General features: G+C 37.6%; 1 protein-coding gene across 1 annotated transcript in view; it reads left to right on the top strand.

Moving 5' to 3' along the window:
• Positions 1–7,997: 7,997 nt before the first annotated feature.
• LOC127540770 (cytochrome P450 2U1) overlaps positions 7,998–25,950 on the top strand; it is a 49,424-nt gene continuing 31,471 nt past the window's right edge. Inside the window, exon 1 of the mRNA XM_051965615.1 lies at positions 7,998–8,583. Within this exon, the coding sequence (XP_051821575.1) occupies positions 8,106–8,583 (478 nt within the window). The 5' untranslated portion in view covers positions 7,998–8,105. The remainder of the gene's footprint in view (positions 8,584–25,950) is intronic.

The following is a 25,950-nucleotide window of genomic DNA, read 5'->3' as shown; positions in this document are numbered from 1 at the left end:
ATCAATTCCCTGATAAAGTGTCCAGTGCTGATCATTTGAAGGTAAACTGACCAAAGTCTAGAAAAAACAAATCTTAAGCAAGATTTAGGGACAATCTTATCGAAATATGGAAACATATTTGTGCCACAGGACATACTACAAACAGATATTAATTTTGATTTTTTCTTCTGAAAACTGCCTATCATATCCTTTTGCCATTTATCGCTCTTATTTTTTAAATTAGGTTTTTGTAATAAGATATAAAATTTAAAGCATTTATTAAGTACTTACTATGGCAAAAAAAAGTTCTAAGTAAGTACCTGGAAAGGTCTAGCTAGGTATATATGTCTAAATGAACAGAGTGACTTGACATGAGGAAAGTTTAAAGTTTATCAGAAGATGACTTGGAATCTTGCTATTCTTTCATAAATGTTCTTTTTGTTAAAGTAACTTGAATAATATAATTTGAGTTAAATATCTAATATGGCTTTATTATAGTTAACTGCTAGGAATCTGATTATTATTAAATTCCATATTTAAGGCTCTAAGTTCCATATTGGTTTTTCCACATCTAGAATGTTATGTGCAATTCTCTCTGCCACAATTGAGGACTTGAATACTTAACTCTGTGTCTAGAGAAGAGTGACAAGAATGATGAGATGACTAAATACATAAAACTAAATACATAAATACAGCATGAGAGGCAGAATGGTGGAAGCAGGCATAGAGATCCACTCAGAAATTGTACAGTTTATTGACTAGTTGTGTTGTAATGTCATGACTGTTTATGACCAAAGACTCAGTTTCCTAAAAATGTTGTCTAATTTCTTTGATGGAGAGGATAAGTCAAAAAGGTTTGGGGATTTTAATGAAGTGAAAGCTCAATATGAGTCAGTAGTCTGATGTGGCAGCCAAAACACTAATTCAATCTTAGAATTCATTGAAAGGAAAAGCTTCTAGGAATAAGATAGTGATGCTATCCTAGTCAGACCTGATTTAGAGTATAATATTCCATTCTGTGCATCACAATTTTTAAAAGATTAACTAGCTGTGTGACCCTGGGCAAGTCACTTAACCCCAATTGCCTCTGGGGGGAAAAAAACATTATTAAGCTGAAACTTCCCTAGATATCTTGGGATTTATGTGCTAGAATTCTTTCTTAAAGATCACACCTTAAATCCAACTCACTCTGGTTCATTGGCCAACTGTTAAGGAACAGGTCAATTTTCTGAGAGCCTCCACAGCTGTGGATCATAGCATCTGAAGGAGCTGCAAGGCAGCTTTTGCTGACACAGGTGTTGTGGACTGGGAACTAGATAAATTGGAGGCAGAGGGAGAGAGGTCAGACAATGCAACGCTTCTCAATCAGAGAGATCAGAGAATAGCAACTGTCTCTCAGTCTCCTTGTATCATCCTCTCACAAGAGGAGATCCATTTTGGGTTGGATCTCCGGGAACCACTGTCAGGTGGCTCCCGTGTATTCCAACAGCCAACAACAAACCCAACACTTGGTCAGAATTGGGGCCCCATTTCCTCAGAGTGAATATAAGTAGCAGTTATTTCTATTTTGTCCAGAAATTTTGAGGACCTACATTAACTTAAAAAAAAAAAAGTAGGTAATGGAGGCCATTCTCTGCCTCATGTCTTACCTAGCCTTAATCACTGATTGGGCAGTCAAACTAAAATCTGTTAAAAAAAAAAAAAAAAAAAAACCTTAGCTTAAGAAAGCCAAGTCTCCCATGGCATCCAGGATCACCTCCAGTAGTCCTGATCTATATCTTGCCATTGGACCCAGATGGCTCCAGAGGCTGGTAACTTTGCACAGTCCCCCTTTACTTAAATCCAATTCACTTTCATGTCCTGGTATCACTTCCCTGATGTCCTGGGCCTCTTCAAGAACAAAAGACAAACAACCACCAAGCTATCTTCCAATACTGTGATCAGTCGTTTTGTCAATCCTTCGCTCTACAGCTCACTTTGACAATTTATTTTCTCCCCAAAAATCTAATTTATAGGGGCAATGGAGTTTGAATCCGGGGCATTTGGATTAAATCCTACCAGCACTGTCATTGACTACTTTTTGATCCGAGGAAGATAGCCTGGTGCAAAGGAAAACCTGGATTTAAATCTTATTTCAGTCACATCACTGTGATTCTGGGCACCACCTTCAGTTTCTTCATCTATATAAAATGAAGGAATTGAAAGAGACGGCCTTGAAGAGCTTCAGCTTGTCTATGACTCTCAGTCCTCCTCCCCAAATACTGTTTTTTAATCTTCTAGCCGGATGTAAAGGCCTGTTAGTATAAGTAAGTGTAATGACCACGTGTTTAAAGTCAGCCGGAGTCAGGAATTCAGGTTAAGGGAAAAATCTTCAATATTTATTGAAGTGAAGAGGTGAATAAAGATTGCTATAGCAAATATAGGCAAGAAAGATTGCGATAGCAAATATAGGCAGTTGCGACAGGAAGCGAGCTAAGAGAGAGCGACGCGAGCCGAGCCAACAGTGGAGCCAACTGTGGAGGCAGCCGTGGCAATGGCCGTCCCAAAGGTCTCTCCTCCCCTTCCTTTTCCACTCCCCTGCCTCCACCCACCAAAATCGTCATTTCCTATACAACACATCAGGACTTGCACAAAGAGTGGGTGGGGGCCATTCTTTCTCCAAGCTTACGTATTAATAGAGTATGGTCCAATTACTATTTAGCCTCATGTGCTTGGGACCTCAGTGCATCAACTCAAGCCTCAGCCCATTACATCTCCTGCTTTCTTTTGTTTTAGAACACAGGTGATCATGCCATCCCTGACTCTTCAGGGAGGTCAGAGCCCCCAAGGGGAGGTGATCACACCCTCCCTGATTTCTCAGGAAAGGAGGTGAAAGCACCGAAAAGGAAGTGATCACGACCCCCCTGACTTCTCAGGAAGGGAGGTGAAAGCACTAAAAAGGAGATAATCATGCCCTCCCTGACATCTCAGGAAGGGAGATGAAAAGCACCAAAGGGAAGTGGGGGTTGCTAGCAGGTTTCTGGGCTCAAGGGTCTTATTATGCACAAACCCATCAGCATGGGAACACATAGCACATAGCAACAACGCAGAGACTATTAGTGATGACTCTCCCCACAGTCAGTGCAGGCTTGATGTGGTGTAACAAACAATGAATTATACACCCAAGTAACGGTATAACAAACAATATAAATCAACATTGTGTTGTAAAAGATTGCCAAAAGTCCTAGAAGGAGAGTATGTAAACAGCAGTCACACATACACCTCTTCAGCAGCCAAGAGATAGTCCAAAACCAGTCTATTGTCCATTGCTTCACATATCAGGGAATCCAATGATCCCCCCAAGTTTTTGAAGTCCAGCAAAAGTCTTTTTATGTCTTAGGGAATCCAATGATTCCAGCAGATTTTGAAGTCCTGTAACAGTCTTATCATTTCTCAGAAAATCCAATGATTCCTGAGGGCTTTAAAGTCCTACAACAATCTTATGTCTCAGAGAATCCAATGATTTCTAAGGGTTTTGAAGTCCAATGATTTTCTATGTCCATGAGTCAAACGCCATAACTGCCACACTCTTTCAATGGTGAGCACAATCAGCAACAGAACCACCCGATGTTTCTTGGGTCTTCTCCTTCGTTTCAAGGGTCTGCTCCGTCTCTCTGCGATGGACAAGGCAAATACGGCTCGTTGGCACCCATCTGATTCCTTCTCCACCTGTAGAGATACAAGCAAACCCTCTCCCCCAAGCAGTTAGCCTATCTGGTCCCTTCCATTCACCACTTTCTGGGTCTCTCCACATCACCTGGCGATTATCTAAAGATAGTGGAGCTGCTCGCACTGGACATTGCCCTTCCGGTGGGTTATAAAACCTGTCTGCCGGAGCCAGTGCATCTTTGTCAAAAATCAAGAAGTTAATAGTATAAAGTGCTAGATTTAGAAGCTCTCTAGGGTTACCTGTGGCTCCCCCTTTCTTTTGTTTTTGGAGCAGCGTCTTAATATCTCTGTTTCTCCTCTCTACTATTGCCTGTCCTTGAGGATTAAAGGGTATGCCAGTGGTGTGTAAAATCTTATACTGTGCACAAAAGTGTGCAAAATGTTTGGAGGTGTATGCAGGACCATTGTCTGTTTTTATTGCTTGTGGCACACCCATAATGGCAAATGCTTGCAGGAGGAATTCAGTGACCACTCGGGCTGTCTCTTTTGCTGCTGGTATGGCAAAAGTGAATCCTGAAAAGGTGTCTACCACAACATGGATAAAAGACAGACGACCGAAAGATTTATAATGGGTCACATCCATTTGCCAGATTTCATTGGGTCTCAAACCACGAGGGTTCTTCCCTGGAGGCAGTGTAGGAGCATGGAAAGGAAGGCAAGCTGTACAGCTTTTTACTATGCTCCTAGCTTCCTCTTTTGTAATCCCAAATTGTAAACGCAAAGCTCGAGCAGCCTGATGGTACTTAGAATGGGATTCCTGGGCTTCCTGAAATAAAGGTGTACTGGCTAACATAGTTAAAAGGCTATCTGCCTTTGAATTCCCATCAAAAATAGGGCCTGGGAGTCCACTATGTGAGTGGACATGCAAGATATAAATCTTACCTGGATGTTTTCTCACTTTCTCCTGAAGTTCCTTAAAGAGCTGATATATATTAGAAGCTGCAAATTTTATTTGGGCTGTGGCAATTCTTTGTACCACACCTACTGAATAGGCTGAATCAGATATTATATTTATGTCTCCTGGGTAATAAGTGAGAGCTAACATGATCGCATACAATTCGTTCTGCTGAGTGGACTGAAAAGGAGTTCTGACTACTCTCTTTATGGTTAAATCATGAGAGTATACAGCACAAATATTGTGTTTGGATGCATCTGTAAAGATAGTTGGTCCTTTAAGAGGAACTTTAGAAACTTTTTCTTCAAGAATCCATCGCCAATTATGTAAAAGTCTGGTTATCTTTAATGGAGACCCATGTATAAAATTAGGAGCCATGGCTAATAAAATTTGCCACTCTGGGATGGTCTCACAACACACATTAATTTGTGTATTGGTGTAAAAGGTGTATATCTTATCAGGTCTTGCCCCAGATAATTGTACTGCTCGCTTAATGGCCTTTAACAAAATTCTAGCCACAAGCACTGGGTAAGGAGTAAGGCTTTGTTCTGGTTGTGCCAGGAGGTTCACCCACTCTATCACACTGTCTCCTTGATGAAGGACTGCTGTGGGTGCCTCTTATGTGGCAAAAACTGTTATTTCCAAGGGTTTTTGAGTGACTCTCTCAACCACATTGGATAAAGCCAGTTCAACTTCTCTCAAAGCCTCTTGAGCTTCTTTTGTAAGCTGGCGTGGTGAATTTAAAGCACTGTCTCCCCTTAAAATATCATATAATGGCTGTAACTGATAGGTAGTCAAGCCTAACACTGGTCGCATCCATTGGATATCTCCTATCAATTTCTGAAAATCATTTAAGGTGTTTAGCTTCTCTGTTCTTAAGGACAGTTTTTGTACTGTAAGCACCTTAGGGTATACTTCATATCCTAAATATTGAAAAGGAGCATGTCTTTGAATTTTCTCTTCAGCTATGTATAATTTGTAGTATCTTAGTGTTTCTATGGTCTTTTGTAGACATGCTTCTAACATTTGTTCCTCAGGTGCACATCCCAATATATCATCCATATAATGTAATAGTATAACTTTTGGAAATTCTTTTCTTATTGGAGCAAGAGCAGCAGCAACATACATTTGACACATAGTGGGGCTGTTTTTCATTCCCTGTGGCAAAACTGTCCATTCATATCTTTTATAAGGCTCAGCTAAGTTAACGCTGGGCACTGAAAAGGCAAATCTTTTCATATCCTCCTTATCCAGAGGGATAGAATAGAAACAATCCTTAATATCGATGACCCAAAGAGGCCACTCTCTAGGCAACTGAGTAGGAGATGGAAGTCCAGGCTGAAGAGTTCCCATAGTTTCCATCTGTTCATTTACTTTTCTTAAATCAGTGAGCATCCTCCATTTTCCTGATTTCTTTTTTACAACGAACACTGGGGAATTCCAAGGACTTAGAGAAGGTTGTAAATGTCCTTGTTCAAGCTGCTCCTGTACTATATCTAATAAGGCCTGAATTTTATCGCTACCTAAGGGCCACTGTTCTATCCACACTGGTGTATCAGTTTTCCATTGGATAGGAACAGGTAAAAGTGTTGGCAGGCCTTCAACAGCAGCCCTGCTTAAAAAACCGAAGTACTCATTTTTAACCCTAATTGTTGTAAAACATCTCTTCCCCACAGATTGATGGGGAGTTTTTCAACTATAAAAGGAGTAAAAACTCCTGTTTTGCCTTCAAAAGTCCATCTCATAGGGGCAGCACTAACTTCAGCTGCTATTGATCCTCCTATTCCAGACATATAGGTGTCTGCTTTAATCTTTGGCCAGTGACTGGGCCAATTGGCACCTCTAATAACTGTACGATCTGCACCTGTGTCTACCAATCCTTCCAATGGTAGGCCATTTATATAGATCGTGAGCATAGGTCGGTCAGCTGTTACAGCTGCTGTCCAGTAAATTCCTGGATTTTGTGGTCTGGAGTCAGAATTTGGGTGACTATCACCAGGTTGCTTATTAGGATTCTGTATGAGTAAACCTGATGCTACTACTCCTCCTGGGTGATAAGTCACACATTGTCTACCTGTATTAGTGACTGGGATATTATCTACACATTCCCCAGTTTCCCACATCAGTGTGTGGATGGACACTGTTTTGTACAGCCAACAACAAACCCAACACTTGGTCAGAATTGGGGCCCCATTTCCTCAGAGTGAATATAAGTAGCAGTTATTTCTATTTTGTCCAGAAATTTTGAGGACCTACATTAACTTAAAAAAAAAAAAAGTAGGTAATGGAGGCCATTCTCTGCCTCATGTCTTACCTAGCCTTAATCACTGATTGGGCAGTCAAACTAAAATCTGTTAAAAAAAAAAAACCTTAGCTTAAGAAAGCCAAGTCTCCCATGGCATCCAGGATCACCTCCAGTAGTCCTGATCTATATCTTGCCATTGGACCCAGATGGCTCCAGAGGCTGATAACTTTGCACAGTCCTCCTTTACTTAAATCCAATTCACTTTCATGTCCTGGTATCACTTCCCTGATGTCCTGGGCCTCTTCAAGAACAAAAGACAAACAACCACCAAGCTATCTTCCAATACTGTGATCAGTCGTTTTGTCAATCCTTCGCTCTACAGCTCACTTTGACAATTTATTTTCTCCCCAAAAATCTAATTTATAGGGGCAATGGAGTTTGAATCCGGGGCATTTGGATTAAATCCTACCAGCACTGTCATTGACTACTTTTTGATCCGAGGAAGATAGCCTGGTGCAAAGGAAAACCTGGATTTAAATCTTATTTCAGTCACATCACTGTGATTCTGGGCACCACCTTCAGTTTCTTCATCTATATAAAATGAAGGAATTGAAAGAGACGGCCTTGAAGAGCTTCAGCTTGTCTATGACTCTCAGTCCTCCTCCCCAAATACTGTTTTTAATCTTCTAGCCGGATGTAAAGGCCTGTTAGTATAAGTAAGGTACTAGCTCTAAGGGCGTTCTTTGCTCACTCTCCCATTCCTTCAGCGGATCAGGGTTTTCTAGTATCTCCGATACAAATTTGCTGCCTCCTACTTCATAGTTGAACCTGAGTTAGAACTAAGTCTCTGAGTCAGAACTAAGCCTCTGCGTCAGCCAGCAGAACTAGAGCTCAGGGCCATGAAAGGTAGCGGGAATCCGGAGAGAGCAGTAGAAGGGTGAAGTTTGTGTGAGTTAGTTGAGACCTGGACATCGAGAGCAGAACAGAACAGGGACTGCAACTAAGCTCGAAAGAGCATTGGCTGTGGGTGCAACGAATGGATCTTCCCCCACCCCATTCTATTAGCGTCATGATGTGCAACTGTAGCGTCACGATAAGACTAGGAAAGAAAGAGGGCCTCAGCAGCCAATCAGAAGGCTCGGTCGAAAGCTGGCTCTCCTCCCCTCCTCCTTCCTTTTCCTTCTCTCTGCTCCTAGAAATGACCAGCAGAGGAGGAGGAGGAAGAGGACCGCAGCCAGTGCTGCAGGTTATAAATACTCAGGATTAGAGTCCGCAGGCATGTCCGCAGCTGCTGGAGCCCAAGTCCCGGGCCCCAAGGGCTCTCTGGGCTCTCCGCGTCAGCTCCTGGACCCGCTCTGCTGCACGCTGTTGTTGCTGCTGCTGCCTTTGCTGCTACTCACTTGGGGGCTCCTGCTCTGCCGCCAGAGGGGGGTGCCCCCCGGACCCCGGCCCTGGCCGCTGGTGGGGAACCTGGGTTTCGTGCTGCTGCCTGCGGCGCTCAAGAGGTGGAGCTCGTCGCTGCTGTTGCCGCTGCGCTGCTCCCCCAGGGCTGGGGAACCCCGATTGTCCAGCCCCCAGGTAATCTTGGCTCACATGGCCCGGCTCTATGGCCCCATCTTCAGCTTCTACCTGGGGCCGTATCTGGTGGTGGTCCTCTGCGACTTCCACAGTGTGCGCGAGGCATTGGTGCAACAAGCCGAGGTCTTCAGCGACCGCCCACGGGTGCCACTCATCTCCATCTTCACCAAGGAGAAGGGTAAGCACAGGGACCTCGCCGGTGGCGCGGGACGTGGAAGGAAGCAGCCTGGGCACTGCCAGGAGCGGCGATGGGGTTGGAGAGGCACTGCGGGGTCTGGTGGCACCTGCAGTGTATTGGGAATCTAGGGACCTGAGTTAAAATCCTGTCTTTGTGGCCTTAAGCAGGGCCTCACCTCTCTATATGGAAAACGAAGAGCTTGAACTACAGATGAGCTCAGAGGTCTTGCGAGCCTGTCTCTTAAAACATCCAGAAGCACGGTTATGGCATCTAGGCTGGAAAAGCTGATAGGTAGTTCCTGGAGTCTTCAGTGAAGGAGGGTGCTTGCAAAACATCTTCGTGCTCACTCATTTTCTCTGTCACACCACATCTCATTCCCATAGGAATGAGGAGAGAGACTGACCAAAAGTCAGTCCTTCTCTTCCCTGTCTCTTGGACTGATAAGCTCTTGTAGTGTTATAGCCCAGCCCTAATTTTCAGTGCAGTTGAAGTGTTTTTCCAATTCAGAGGATGCTTTAGACTCGAGGCTTTTGGATGTAATAACAGACACCTTTTGGCGGTCTGGTGGAACTTTTGGATTCCTCAGGATAATGTTTTTTCCACGTATAAAATAAAATATGTAGCAACACAAAGGAAACCAATAAGAGTGAAATATCATGATCTATCTATATTTAAGAAAACAAGCTTAAGTAACCTAGGTTAAAACCCTGCTCTAAAAAAGTCTGTAAAATGAAATTGGTTGGAAAGTTGTACTGCAGTAGAAGAAGCTTATTTAATCCTTGCACCAACAGTGATGGGTAAGACATTCCTCTTACCCATTTCCTGCAGAACTGGCATTTTCCAAAACACCTCAACCTCTTCCCCCTTTCCCCAAAAACTTCATTTTGAGCCATTTTTCTAAATTTATCTGGAATGCCAATCTATTAAAATGGATATAGAGAGCTGGCTTTGGAGCCGGGAAGACCTGGATTCAGGTCTTACTTCTAATAGTCTTTGTGACTCTGGAAAGTCACAGGATATGTGTGTCGCCAAGTGACTCTAGATGAGTTGGTAAGTGATAGAGCAGGTCTTGATCTGCATAGAATACCAATAAAACCACAGGAAGAAGTGTTCATGTGAAATAATCTTGAGTACAACTGGGCCACGTTCACTTAGTGAGTACAGGTGTCCCTAGACAGTTAAAGTTTATGTTCTATTTTCCTGCTGCTTCTGGGTAAGAGGTGAATTTTAAAAGCCTTTCTTTTTAGTTTCTGTTTGTTAAAGCATAACACATTAAGTTTGCATACATTCCCATAGGTAACTACAAGCATTAAGGAGTTCAAAAATATAAAACTGCATTGAAGCAGCTGCTAGACTGATTAGAAACTGGCTTTCAGAAGATAATGCTGGCTAGATAGAAAGTGCTACAGGAGATAATTTTATTCCTAATCACAAATTCCTTTATGGGTTTCATCTTTTTTTTTTCTAATTAATCAAAAAACATTAAGCATCTACTATGTGCCAGGCACTGACTGCCCCTAAGAGTCTTTATTTCTTGCCTGCTACCTTGCCTTTTCCAGACCCTTATAAAACAAATTTCTTGACTCTAGATTTTCAGTCCAGGTTAGCTTTCAAGGGTTTAAAACTGTTGAATCAGGGCTACATTCCTGTCCATCTTCATTTGGCTATAATTTCTCTCAGTTTAGTAAACTTGTCCTGTGAGTATCAAAATCTGTGTTTCATCCTCGGATAATACTACCCAATCAGACTCTATCTGAAAGTCTTTGGGAAAATCAAAAGTAGCTGTGTGGGGGTAAGGAAAGGAAAGCAAAGCTTGAGGGGTGGATTACGGAGTGATTTTCTAAAACATGAACTTCATTTAGGGGATTGTTAGTTTGGCAAAGAAAATATATCTAGCTCCTAGATCTGGAATTAATTTAACTTGTTTGATCTTGGGCAAATAATATTTTCTCTAGGTGTTAGTTTCCTAATTTATAAAATGAGGGACATGAAGTAGATAACATTCTAGCTTTAGCTCAGAATCCTTTGAATTTGGGAAAGAAAATAAAGGCCAGTAGCACTATTTTTTATTGATTGATTTACTGGAAAAGCAAAGATGCAAGATACCAGGGTTACAGATTCTTCATTGACTGTCAATTAACCTATGTTTCCCCAGTTAACTGTAAAATGGGGATGATAACATCCTACTTCCCAGGATTATTGTGGGATAAATAAAACATATGCCTGGCACATAATGGGTGTTATATAAATGCTAGTTACTGTTATTACCATTAACAATAGATTGATGATGTCCATTCAAAAATTGATTTTTTTATGAATTGAAAAAAATAAAATAAAATTAAGAAAATTTGAGGCTATTTCGGAATGGGAAAATATACACCTAGTTAAGCCAAATTGGGCATTTGAAAATGATACTGCTTAGTTCTTGAAAGCAAAAGCGGAGATAAGGAATTCCTTCTAAATCTGTGACCGATAATTGAAAAATGGGAGTTCTAAATAATTAAATATTTGTATTTGATCTGAGAGTGAAGAAACAAAAGATTCATTAAAAGATCTGTAAAATCCTGGAATTATTTTTCTTTATTAAAGCTTTTTATTTTCCAAAACATATGCGTGGACAGTTCTTTAACATTGGTCCTTGAAAAACCTTGTGTTCCAATTTCTCCTCCCTTTTTCCTACCTCTTTCCCTAGATGGGAAGTAGTTCAATATATGTTAAACATGGTAAAAATATATGTTAAATCTAATATAGGTATACATATTTATACAATTATCTTGCTGCACAAGAAAAATCAAATCAAACCAGAAAAAAATGAGTAGCAAAATAAAATGCAAGCAATGAAAATGCCATGTTATGAACCACACTCGGTTCCCACAGTTCTCTCCCTGGGTGTAGATGGCTCTCTTCATCACTAAACAATTAGAACTTCTTTGAATCATCTCATTGTTGAAGAGAAGCCACATCCATCAGAATTGATCATCATATAATTTTGTGGTTGCCTTGTAAAATAATCTCCTGGTTCTGTTCATTTCACTTGACATCAGTTCCAGTAAGTCTCTCCAGGCCTTTCTGAAATCATCCTGCTAGTTGTTTCTTACAGAACAATAATATTCCATAAGATTCAAATACTATAACTTATTCAGCCATTCTCCAGTTGATGGGCATCCATTCAGTCCTGGAATACAAATTTAAATTGAAGATGATGAAAGCAAAGGCTATTAAAAATTGGAATATTAGATTAGGGAGAATATTTTATTACAAGTAAAGGATTTGCTTAGAAATAAGAGAAAAAAAGATAGCAACAAACAGTTTTGGAACCTGAATTACATTTTCTTGCAGTTATTTGTAATAGAGATTGGTCTCATTTAAGATTTCTATAAATTAGAAGAATAGCATACTGATATTTTCAAGTATCCAGCTGATGCAAAGATCTAGAAAGTGAAATTAATTGTAGGAGAAAAAAAATCTTTTGCTGGGTGAAAGGGGCAAAAAGCAGAAGAATTTCCTTATGGGTAAATAAAATATTTAGGGGAAAAGTAAAATTAATTGAGTTATTTTGCCTCAGGAAAGAGATTTAGATAATCTTATAGACTATTTGCTGAAGGTAACATATTTTCATGTAAGCTCTGATCACTGCACTTCAATGAAGTCAGTCCATTAGTATTTATTAAGTCCCTACTATGTGTCAATCAGGGCAGCTAGATGGCTCAGTGGATAGAGTGTTGGGTCTGGAATCAGGAAGATCTGAATTCAGATTTAGCCCCAGACACTTGCTAGCTATGTGAACTGGCTAAGTCATTTAACCTCTGTTTGCATAATCCCCCAGAGAAGGAAATGGCAAACTCCAGTATCTTTGCCAAGAAAGCCTCTTGCACAATAGCATCCAGAGAGTCACAGAAAGTCAGACATGACTGAATGACTGAACAGCAAGTGTGCCTGGCACTAAGAACAATATAAATGGATATTACTAAAGCAAAGCTATAAAATGATCCAGAGAAGAGAATGTTTTATACTTGAAAACATTAGAATTCCTCTTCAATTTAACAGATGATATGTTATAAAATGTGATATGTATATATTAAGTGCTTTTAAAGATAAAACAAAAAATGTTCCTCATTATATTTACAGTTTTATCCTTAAATGTCCTTACACATAAGATTTATATAGGGCTTACCCCATTTTACACCTGAGGAAACTGAGGGAGGGAGGGGGGTAACTGGCAACTAGTAAATGTCTGAGGCTGGAATAGAACTCATTCTCTGACATTTATCATTTTCCCCTTCAATCGTTTTAGTCAATCTAACAGGTGTAAAATGATATCTCAGGTGGTTTTTCCTTAGGGAAAAATTTATATCTCTAAATGCTTACATCAGTAAAAGAAAGAACAGATCAATTAATTGGGCATTCAATTAAAAAAAAAACAAATAGGGAAAGACTAAATTAAAAATCTCCAATTAAACACCAAAATAGAAATCCTAAAAATCAAAGGAAATATTAATAAACTTGAAAGTAAAAAACAAAATAAAAAATAACCACTAAACTAAGAGCTAGTTTTATGAAAAAGCCAAATCAAAATTATTATTAAAACTGAAAAGAATGAACCAAAATTGAGATAAAATTAAAGTGATCATTAGGAATTATTTTACCCAATTATATGCTGGCAAAACTGACAATCTAAGGTGAAATAGTTATAAAAATTTAAACTGCTCAGATTAAAAGTAGAAAAAAAATTTAAGTAATCTCATTTTAGAAAAAGAAATTGAACAAGCATCATTGATCCCCAAAAGAAAAAATGCCTAGGCCTAAATGGATTTACAAATGAATTCTACAGACCTTTGAGGAACAATTAATTTCAATATTATATAAATTAAATAAAAATAGGGAAAGGAATCCTATCAGATTCCTTTTATGATACAAAATATAGTTTTGAAACCTAAACTACACAGGATGAAAACAGAGACAAAAAAACTATAGATCAATTTTCTTAATACTGGTACAAAAATTTTAGATAAAATACTAGCAAGGAGATTATATTATATAAGGTCATGGACTATGATTCATGCCAGGGATACAGGCTGTTTCAGTACTAGGAAAACTATCAGCATAATTGACAATATCGATAACAGAAACAACAAAAAAAATTGATTAACAGATGCAGAAAAAGCCTTTGACAAAAATGCAACATCCATTCTTTTAAAAAGCACTAGAAAACCCCAGGAATAATGAGATTCTTTCTTAATGATAAGTGGTATCTATCTGAAACCAAGAACAAGAATTTTCTATAATGAAGATAAATTTGAAATCTTCTCAATAAGATCAGAGGTAAAGCAAGAATGACTATTATTACCATTATTCAGTATTGTACCAAGAAATGCTAGCTCTAGCAATAAGTTAAGAAAAAGAAATTGAAGGAATTAAAAACAGACAAGAAGAAAATAAAACTACTAATCTTTGTAGATGAAAGATATACTTAGAGAACCTCAGAGAATCCATGTAAAACTAGTTAAAACAATGAACAACTTCAGCAAAGTTGCAAAATATAGAATAAACCCATATAAATCATCAGCATTTCTATATACTATTAACAAAATTGAGCAGGGATAGAGAAATTACATTTTAAATGCACATAATGTAATATAAATTGGGAGTCTACCTACCAAGACAAGCTTAGGGAATATAAGAACACAATTGCAAAATATGTTTCACACAAATAGAGACATCTAAATGTTGGGGAAATCTTAATTGCTCATGGCAATACTAATTGCCAATATATATTGATCAAGCCGATATAACAAAAATGATAATTCTGCCTATGATAATTTACTTATTTGATGTCAACTGACAATATAAAATATTTTATAGAACTACCAAAAATTGTAACAAAATTCATCTGGAAGAACAAAATGCCAAAAAATATCAAGGAAATATTAATGAAAAAAATGTGAAAGAAGGTATCATAGTAATTCCAGATTACAAACTATATTCAAAGCAGTAACCAAAACTAAATTGGTACTTGCTAAGAAATAGAATAGTGAGTCAGTGGAATAGATTAGGTATATAATATAGTGATAAAATGACTATAAAAATCTAGGGTTTGAAAACTCAAAAATCCAAGCTTTGAGGATAAGAACTCACCAACTGACAAAAATTCCTGGGTAAACTGGAAAGCAGTTTTTTAATTTTATTTTATTAAAGCTTTTTATTTACAAAACACATGCATGGATAATTTTTCAGCATTGACCCTTGCAAAACTTTCTGTTCCAATTTTTTCCCTCCGCCCCATCATCTCCCCTAGATGGCAGGTAGTCTAATACATGTTAAATATTTTAAAATATATGTTAAATCCAAAATCTATATACATATTTATACAGTTATCTTGCTGCACAAGAATAATTGGATAAAGAATTATATATACTTAGATATACTTAGAGAAAGAAAACAAAATGCAAGCAAACATCAACCGAAAAAGTGAAGATGCTATGTTGCGTTCTGTAAAGTTTTTGGTTTGGTTTTCCTGGGGTCTGTGGGACAGCCTTCGTTTTAGTCAGAGTAATCATCACAATCCTTTATTATCTTCTTCCTGGGGCTGGGCAGCTTTCTGGAGAGCCTTTCAGACCAGCCTTGGTCTCAGTGGGGGACGTGCAGAAGGCCAGGCTAGCCACCAGGAGCCTGACTGAAGGTGAAATGAATTTCTGTCTCCTTGGCTCCAAGAGCTTCTATTGTACTTGTCTTCTCTAGCTCTCTCTGAATGAATCCTGGCTGAGGCTCCTAGCTTATATCCTCTACACTGAGTATAAAGCAATCATTATATCACTAGGAAATCATTATTTATTGTAAGATTAAATCAATCATACTGAACTTAGAGAACTATTAAACATCACGCTAAACTAGATAACCATTGTCTCATCAATTCCACTTAGTTAGTACCTTGTAAGAATCCTTTGTTTCAAGTTCAGAGTTCCATACTCTGTTCCCATAGCCCTCTTTCTCTCTCTTCATCACTGAACGATTGGAACTGGTTTGAATCATCTCATTATTGAAGAGCATCTTGTCCATCAAAATTGATTATCGTAGTCTTGTTGCCGTGGTTCTGCTAATTTCACTTAGCATCAGTTCATATAAGTCTCTTCAGACCTCTCTGAAATCATCCTGTTGGTCTTTTTTTGCAGAACAATAATATTCTATAACATTCATATACTATAATTTATTCAGCCATTCTCCAATTGACGGGTGAGTTCAGAACTGGAAAGCAGTATAGCAAAAACTAGGTAACAATGAACATCTCACACCATATACCAAAATAAAGTCAAAATAGGTAAATGATTTAGATATAAAAGAAGAGTTAGATGACCAAATAGGAGATAGAGGAGATCACAGGAAATAATATAATTTTGATTAAATTAAATCATAAAGCTTTTTTCACAAACAATATTAATATATACAAAATTAGAAGGAAAACAATACATTGGAGATAAATTTATGGCAAGTTTCTTATTAAAGACCTCATTTTTCAAGTATATATATATACACACACACACACACATTTTATATATATATATATATATATATATATATATATATATGCTTGGATCTTTGAGTTTTCAAACCCTAGATTTTTATAGTCATTTTATCACATTTTATCAAAGGATATGAACATGCAGTTTTCAGAGGAAGAAATCAAAGATACTAATAATCACACAAAGTGCTCCAAAGGACTACTGATTGGAGAAATATAAATTCTAATAGCTCTGAGATCCTGCCTCAGATTGGCTGTCATGACTGAAAAGAAAAATGACAACTAGTAGAGGAGATGTAGAAAAATTGGAACACTAATTCACTGTTGGTTGTGTTGTGTACTGGTCCAACCATTTTGGAGAACATAGGAATTATGCCCAAAGAGTTATAAAACCATGTATAAATATCCTTTGACCCAGCAATATCGCTACTAGGTCTGTATCCTAAAGAGATCAAAGAGGAGAAAAAAGGACCTCTTTGAACAAAATATGACAGCTCTTTTTATGGTGGAAAAGGATTGAAAATCAAGGAGATGCACATCAATTGGGGAATGGTTGAACAAGTTGTGGTAAAGGATTGATACATAAGAAATATGTAAGAAATAAATATAAGAAATGATGAGCAGCATGATTTCAGGAAACTTACATGAAGTGATACAAAGTAAAGTGAGAAGAACCAGGAGAACATTATATACAATAATGGCATAAGGATGATCAATTATGAAGGACTTAGCTACTCTCTTTGATCAACACAACAACCCAAGATAATTCCAAAGGACATATGATGAAAAATGTTACCCACCTCCAGAAAGAAAACTGATGAACTCTGAATATAAATTTAAACATATTTTTTACTTAATTTTTCTTGATTTATTTTTCTCTATTTTCTTTTGCAACATGTTTAATATGGAAGTGTTTTGCCTGACTTCATCTTTATAATTGATATCAAATTGCTTGCCTTCTCTGGGGAGAAAAGAGGGAATACATTTTGAACTCAATCATAAAATTATGATTTTAATAATAAAGTGTATTAATGTAATTAATATTTTAAGAGTGAAGCAAATTACTGGATAGTATTGCTTTTCATCCCTGGAATTAGGCAACAAATATTTAAGTGCCTTGGCTATGTTTGCAGGAGACTCAAAGAACTATTAGATAGGGTCCCTGATCTCAAAAAGCTCAGAAGCTACTGTGTTAATCCAAATGGAAGATGAACTATGCAATTAAAATGATCTCTGCTGACAAAAATTCACACAAAATGTTCTTTTTACATGTCTATAGTTAACATGCAATAAATAAAGATAGAACCTAGACTTGTGACTTGATGGTGTAAGAAACTCCTGGTGAGGAACTCTCTAAGGCAATTAGAAAAATCTTAGACAAGTGCCTAAAGTACTGACTTCTCCAGGGTTACACATCGAACTCAGAATGTTTTAGACCCCAGGCCCAGCATTCTATCCACTGCACTACCTAGCTTCTCTATTTAAGAAAGTAGGATTTTGGAACAGGACATTGCAATAGCAGTTTCCCTCAGCTGTCCAGCTATGCCAGAATTTTATTAATTTTCATTCAACCATATTCCAAGTCTAGTGACATTCAACTGACTTCTAGATTTTCTACCTTCTTATGGAGAATAATAGTTTTTTATTAGAGGAATGAACATAAGGATTGAATGCTAATTCTGCAACAGATCAACTGTGCAATCTTGGGTAATTTCCCTTCCCGGGACCTTGATGTAAAAAGATTAGACAAAAATATCTACAAGGTCCCTCCTTGTTCAAAAACTCTATGGTTCCAGTTTGTTACTTTTTCATCTTACATAGAATAGGTACTTCATAAAGATTTTTAAAACTGAATAAGCCTAGACTGAATCATTCTTTTCCAATTCCCCCATCCTTCCAAATTCATCTAACCAAAAGTATTCCATAGTGCCTGCCCATTGTATCTTGAACCATTACCAGTCAAATTGATTTTTATCTTGCCACTGCCAATGATTGAGAAAGTGAGAAAGATGATGACTGCACAACTCTCCCTAACTTAAACTGAATTCATGCACAACTCAGGACATCATCATCATGATGTTGTTGATCCTCTTGAGAAAAAACTAAAGGATGAACAAAAATAAGAACAATAGCTGTAGTAATTGAGCTTATGTAGCCAGGGAGCTGATGTCATTTCTCTTACTACTGAAATGTTTGACCAAATTCTTGACTGACTACCTTGAAAGACTAAGGAGAAGTAGGATTTTAGATATAGGAAGGAAAAGGAAGAGAAGCATGGAAGTTTAATTTCCTCAGCATACAGATACAGAAACAAGGATTCAGAGAGGCTAGGTAACTTTTCCCCAATGTGTGTCACTCAGGAGGTAAGTGTAAGATCAGGATTTGAACCTGTTATATCCATGTTATATCCTTGGCTCAAATGTTATATCCATGTTATATCTCCAAGTTATATCCATGGCTCAAATGTAGAACCAAATAGCATTTGAAGATATACCTCTGATATGAGACACCACCAGCTTTTTTTTTTTTTTTTTGAAGATCAGGATGGGTTTGTTTTTTGTGTAAAATAGGGATAAAATTTATATCTATCTCTGAGTTGTGAAGATAAAATAAGAAAATTTTTATAAAGCACTTTGCAAACCTAAAAGTGTTATATAAATGCTATTATTTATTATACAGGTCATCTGTCCTATTAAATTGTAAGGCTTTGGCGCTCAGAAACTGTCATTTCATCCTTTCTATGGCTCTTGGCACCTACACATTGCTTTAGTCGACAGTAAATATTTGTTGAATTGGATTGGACTTTCATAGACTGCTATTACGTAAAGCTAAGTAATTGCCCTCACTTTCATCCATGACAGAAGTCTCCTCTCAGGAAAAGAACTTCAGATGGGTAGGGAGAGTAGGGAATAAAGAAGGTAATACAGATTTTTAATTTAACAGAAATGTCAGGGCTGGCAGTGGAGCTGAGCCTTAGTCTGAGCCTTTTATTGGCTCCATATTGACTGTGTAATCATGGTTCCAAGCCATTTGACCTTTTGGTGCCCTAGGCAGAGCTCACTCAAATGATAAATTATAAATTTTTAAAAATTTTTAGTAGCTTTTTATTTACAAGTTATATGCATGGGTAATTTTACAGCATTGACAATTGCCAAACCTTTTGTTCCAATTTTTCCCCTCCTCCCCACCCCCTCCCTTAGATGGCAGGATGACCAATACATATTAACTATATTATAGTATAAATTAAATACAAAATAAGTATGCATGTTCAAACCGTTATTTTGCTGTACAAAAAGAATCGAACTCTGAAACATTGTACAATTAGACTGTGAAGGAAATCAAAAATGCAGGCAGGCAAAAATATAGGGATTGGGAATTCAATGTAATAGCTCTTAGTTAATTCCCAAAGTTCTTTCGCTGGATGTAGCTGGTTCAGTTCATTACTCCTCCATTGGAACTGATTTGGTTCATCTCATAGCTGAAGATGGCCAGGTCCATCAGAATTGATCATCATATAGTATTGTTGTTGAAGTATATAAAGATCTCCTGGCCCTGCTCGTTTCACTCAGCATCAGTTCATGTAAGTCTCTCCAGGCTTTTCTGAAATCATCCTGTTAGTCATTTCTTACCGAACAATAATATTCCATAATATTCATATACCACAAATAAATTATAAAATTATAAATTATGGTGGCCGATCTGCATGGGTAGAAGGAGTTTCCAGGAAATACCCTGCTCTGATGATCTTGCAGGCCCTGAACAAAACCAAAGAAAATGTCAGAAGGTCCTGAATACCAGAAGTTGTTTAGAAGTTAGTTTCATTTTGGGGTTAGCTTGTTGGTATTTAAATTTTTTAAAGCTCCTGTAGGAAAAAAAAAACACACACACACAAAGTTATTGATTTTTAAAATGTCAATGATCAAGGACTCAATGGGGTTTCTCATTTAAATCTTTTTTTACTTCACCAGAAAGCATTGCTTAATAATATTGTTGTTCCATCAGATAGGAGATAATTGAAGAAATTTATGGTTAGAAAAGATCTGGGTAGATTTCTGATTCTTACTTTATGGCCTCCTAAGAATAAATCTGTTCTAATCCTTTAGACAAGGTGCCTACCCTGTTTGTAAGTCCTTAACTATTATTGCTTCTTAACTCTTCATATAATAATCCCCATTATGAAATATACAAAAAAAGAAACTGAAGAATTTCAAAAATCACAGCAGACAAGTATGGGTTGATTCATAAACTCAGTTGACTTATTTTTTTGTGTTTTTTTTTCCTCCAAAAGAAAAAGGCTTAAATTAAATGTGCCAGAGTAATTTGCAAATAGTGTAGAGTGTAACCCTATTATTTCATTTGTATAGTGAGGTGAGGAAAATAACAATTAAAGTCAGTATTTTCTCTGCAAATTTTAGAGAATTGCCTAGAATGTTAAGATTTATCCAGGGTCTCAAAGGCATCATGTGTTAATGGTAGAACTGAAATCAGGTCCCTGGCTCCAAAGCTTGCTGTTTATCCTCTATACCACACTACCTTTCAGTTTTTAGACAATCTAAATTTAGTCCAAAGTAATTTTAAAATACTATTTTGAAGGCTAAAGGCCTGAGAGTTATGGAATCAGGTAAAAATGTTTAATTTTTTTTTAATTCTTGCTAGGGAAAGAGAAAAAAGAGAGACAAGAAAGAGGGTCAGAGAAAGAGGAGAGAAAAATGATTTTCAAAAGAAATGAACTGGTCTACAATTGAGCAGGATGAGAATAAATATTCTTGATTGTCTCTGGCAAATTTAACAGTGCTTTTTATGATTTCCAATTTCTCCTAGAAATAAAGGGTCTATTTAACATCAATAATTTTTATGGTTTGTACTACAAGACTGTGAACCATGAAAACACCATGGTCTCTGAAGAATTAAAATTACAAGTCACCGAAAGGGTTGGAAAGAAGCATGAAGAATTGTATGGACAAGGCATCATAGTTTTGGGTCTGTGGAAGCGGTAGGTAGATGGTTACATAAGTGAAAGTGGGGAAATAAAAAGTCATTTAGAAAGTTGAGCATTAAAGTCCATATTCAGTTGCACATGCAACATTAGATCAGATAGTTACTTTTAAAAATATTTACTATATAAGCAATAGTAATCATAAAATATATCTATAGTTGAATCTAGTTTTCTCTTCTGATTTCATGGACCATATCTACTTACAGTTTCTCCCTCTGGTAAAAATACTCATCTGTAATTGAATATGCACTTTCCAAAGATATTGGTGATCTCTGAATTTTCAAAATAACCTTTTCCCAAATCTTCATCATCCTTGATCTCTCTAAAGCTTTGGATGCTGCTGATGACCATCTCTAGGTTTTGGAGACATCATTTTTTCCTGATTATACTTATACATGTCTGATTAATCCTTCTCCTTTACTTTTGCTTTATCTTCTTCCAGGTCATATCCAGTGACAATGTGTGTCTCTGAAGGGTTTGTTTGGGACCTTTTTCATTTCATTTGGTGATCTCATCATCTCTTATGGATTGAGTATCCATGCAAGTGACTCCTAGATTTGCTTGTCTAGTAGTAACCTCACTTCTGACTCTTACTCTTGAATCTCCAACTGCATATTATAAATCTCAAACTGGATGTCTTTTTTTAATCTTTTAACTCAAATATTCAAAACTGAATTATCTATCTTTCCCCTTGACTTTCCCTTTTTCTTAAATTCTCCATTTTTTTTTGTCAAATGTGCCATCATCTTCCTATTTACCCAGGTTTTCAATGTAGGTGTCAGTCTAGGGAAATAATGTCTCTCATTCCTTATATAGAATCTATTGCCAATGCCTATTAATTTTATCTTTGCAATATATACACAGCCTTTTCTTTTCTAACATTATGACCACCCTGGTATAGGCTTTTATCACCTCATGCTTGGAGTACTGTATATAGCCTTCCTTGGTTCAGTCCATTAGGTCTAGAATGCTCTTTCTAAAGCACAGGTCTGACTATATCCTCTTCCAATTCAATAAACTCCAATGGCTGCCAAAAGTCTTCAGGATAAAATATGAATTACTCTGCTAGGATTTAAAGCCCTTCAGAATATTTCCATTTCACTTTTCCAGTCATCTTACACCTTTCTCTCTCTGTACTCAGTGATCCAGTGACATTGGCCTCCTTGCTATTTTTCACATAGGGTACTTCATATCTTGATTAAAAGCACTTTCAGTTGACTGAACTCCATATCTGAAACTCATCTCCACTTTTTCTTGGCTTCATGTATCCACTAAAGTCACATCCTCTGTAAGAAGGCTTTGATCCTTTATGCTAGTGGCTCTCCTCAGTTGATGATTTCCTATTTATCTTATATTGTATTTTTTGTATTTAGTTGTTTGCATGTTATTTTATGAGTTTGTGATTTCCTTGAGGGCAGAGTGTGTTTCTGACTTTTCTTTGTTTCCCCAATACTTGGTCTGGTATCTGGCACTTTGTAGATGTTTAATAAATATTTGTTAGCTTAATTAGAGCAAGATGATATAGATGGAGAACCCAAAACCATCACTATTCATAGAATTTTTAAATGAATGTAAAGGATTACTGAAGTCAGGAATTTCTCTCCATTTCTCTAACCTAAGCACTTTCCACTATAATTTAAGCCTCAAGAGAAAGGGAAAAAAGAAAAAAATCTCCAGAGAAAACCTGCTCATTGGCATCTAGATGATATCTCTTTACATATCTGGACTAATTATTTTAAATGCTCTTTTGTAAGTTCTGGGCTAGCTCCCTGGAGACCTCAGGATCAGCCAGAGTCAGGATAAGCAAAAGTCCTTGGTCTTTAGGGGGAGAAGTGAAGGAGACAGACAAAATTGCCACAAGCTCTCCACCAACTTCCCTTCTTGTGCTGCTGCAAAGTGAGTCTGGCTTGTCTCACTCCACCTATGATTATCTGGATACACCAAAAGATTGAGCCAGAACGGAATAGTGAGAAGAGCCATTTTCCCAAACATATGCTAATAGAGTTATTGTCCAATAGGTAATTAGTCTCAAGTGCTAGGTTGTCTGATTCAAGCACACTTTTTAAGAGTTTCAGCCCTTTACATTTCCTGCTTTCTTTTGTTTTAGAAAACAGGTGGTCACGCCATCCCTGACTTCTCAGGAAAAGAGATGAAAAACACCAAAGGGAAGTGGGAAATTAAGCCAAATATTGCTAGCGGGTTTCTGGGCTGAAGGGTCTTACTAGAAACAGGTATGCACAAACCCATCAGCATGGGAGGTTTTATACAAGCACATAGCAAAAAGCACAGGCTAGCAGGTGCTTCTCCTCACAGCCGGTACAGGCTCAATGTGGTGTAACAAACATGAATTGTACATGCAAGTGATGATATGACAAACAATATGAATCAACATGGTGTTGTAAAGGGTTTCCAGAAGTCCTAGAAGGAGGGTATGTAAACAACAGTCACACATATGCCTTCCTCAGCAGCCAAGAGATAGTCCAAAACCAATCTACTGTCCATTACTTTACATGTCAGGGAATCCAATGATCCCCACAAGTTTTTGAAGTCCTACAACAGTCTTTTTATGTGTTAAGGAATCCAGTGATTCCTGCAGATTTTGAAGTCTTGCAGCAGTCTTACCATTTCTCAGAGAATCCAATGATTCCTGAGGGTTTTCAAGTCTTATAATAATCTTTTCATGTCTCAGGGATTCCAATGATTCCTGAAGGTTTTGAAGTCCAACAATTTTTGATGTCCATGAATCATTTGTCATAACTACCATGCTCTTTCAGTGGTGGACACAATCAGCAATGGAACCACCCAATGTTTCTTGGGTCTTCTCCTTTATTTCAAGGGTTGCTCCATTTTTTTTCCGATGGACAAGATAAATATGGCTTGTTGGCACCCATCTGATTCCTTCTCCTTCTGTAGAGATACAAGCAAACCCTTTCCCCCAAGCAGTTAACCTATCTGGTCCCTTCCATTCCATTCCCTACTTTCTGGATCTCTCCACATCCCCTGGATCTAAAGATAGTGGAGCTGCTCGCACTAGACACTGCCCTTCTGGTGGGTTATAAAACCTGTCTGCTGGAGCCAGTGCATCTTTGTCAAAAATCAAGAAGTTAATAGAATAAAGATGTAGATTTAGAAGTTCCCTCGGATTACTTGTGGCTCCCCTTTTCTTTTGTTTTTGGAGGAGCACCTTACTGTCTCTGTTTCTCCTCTCTATTGCTTGTCCTTGAGGATTAAAGGGTAGCCAGTGGTATGTAAAATCTTTAAATATTAAAAAATATTTAGAAGTATATGCAGGTCCATTATTTGTTTTTATTGCTTGTGTCACACCCATAATTGCAAAAGCTTGTATAAGGAATTCAGTGACCATTTGGGTTGTCTCTTTGGTGGTTGGTATTGCAAAAGTGAATCCTGAAAAGGTGTCTATTACAACAAGGATAAAAGACAGACAACCAAAAGGTTATAATAGGTCACATCCATTTGCCAAATTTCATTGGGTCTCAGACCACAAGGGTTCTTCCCTAGAGGCAGTGTAGGAGCGTGGAAAGGAAGTCAAGCTGTACTATGCTCTTAGCTTCCTCTCTTGTTATTCCAAATTGTAAATGTAAAGCTCGAGCAGCCTGATGATATTTAGAATGAGATTCTTGGGCTTCTTGAAATAAAGGAGTATTGGCCAACATGGTTAGAAGGCTATCTGCCTTTGAATTACCATCAAAAAATAGGACCTGGAAGTCCACTGTGAGAGTGGACATGCAAAATATAAATGCTTTCTCACCTGCTCTTGAAGTTCCTTTAAGAGCTAATATATATTAGAGGCTACAAATTTTATTTGGGCTGTGGCAATTCTTTGTACCACACCTACTGAATAGGCTGAATCAGATATTATATTTATATCTCCTGGATAATAAGTAAGAGCTAGAATGATTGCATATAATTCATTCTGCTGAGTGAATTGAAAAGGATTTCTGACTACTCTCTTTATGATTATGTCACGAAAGTATACAGCACAAATACTATGTTTTGATGCATCTGCAAAGATAGTTCGTCCTTTAAGAGGAACTTTAGAAACTTTTTCTTCAAGAATCCATCGCCAATTATGTAATAGTCTGGTTATCTTTAATGGAGACCCGTGTGTAAAATTTGGAGCTGTGGCCAATAAAATTTGCCAGTCTGGGATGGTTTCACAGCATACATTAATTTGTGTATAAAAGGTGCATATCTTGTCAGGTCTTTTCCTAGCTAATTGTACTGCTCACTTGATGGCCTTTAATAAAATTCTAGCCACAAGCACTAGATAAGGAATAAGGCTTTATTCTGGTTGTGCTGGGAGGGTCACCCACTCTATCACACTGTCTCCTTGATGAAGGACTGCTATGGGTGCCTCTTGTGTAGCAAAAACTACAAGGGATTTTTGAGCGACTCTTTCAGCCACATTGGATAAAGCCAGTTCAAACTTCTCTCAAACCCTCTTGAGCTTCTTTTGTAAGCTGACATGGTGAGTTTAAAGCACTCTTTCCCTTATAATGTCATATAATGGTTGCAATTGCTAGGTAGTCAAGCTTAATACTGGACGCATTCATTGGATATCTCCTATTAATTTCTGAAAGTCATTTAAGGTGTTTAGCTTCTTTATTCTTAAGGAAAGTTTTTGTAGTATAAGCACCTTAGGGTATACACCATATCCTAAATACTGAAAAGGAACATGTCTTTAAAATTTTTCTGGAGCTATGTGCAATTTGTAGTTCCTTAGTGTTTCTGTGGTCTTTTGTAGACATGCTTTTAACATTTGTTCCTCAGGTGCACATCCCAATATATCATCCATGTAATATAATAACGTTACTTTTGGAAATGTTTTTCTTAC

Source organism: Antechinus flavipes, chromosome 6 (assembly GCF_016432865.1).
Source record: "Antechinus flavipes isolate AdamAnt ecotype Samford, QLD, Australia chromosome 6, AdamAnt_v2, whole genome shotgun sequence".
In the NCBI taxonomy this organism is placed as follows: Eukaryota; Metazoa; Chordata; class Mammalia; order Dasyuromorphia; family Dasyuridae; genus Antechinus; species Antechinus flavipes.
Note: the sequence above shows the minus strand (reverse complement) of the source record. Positions and strands in the feature narration are given on the sequence as shown.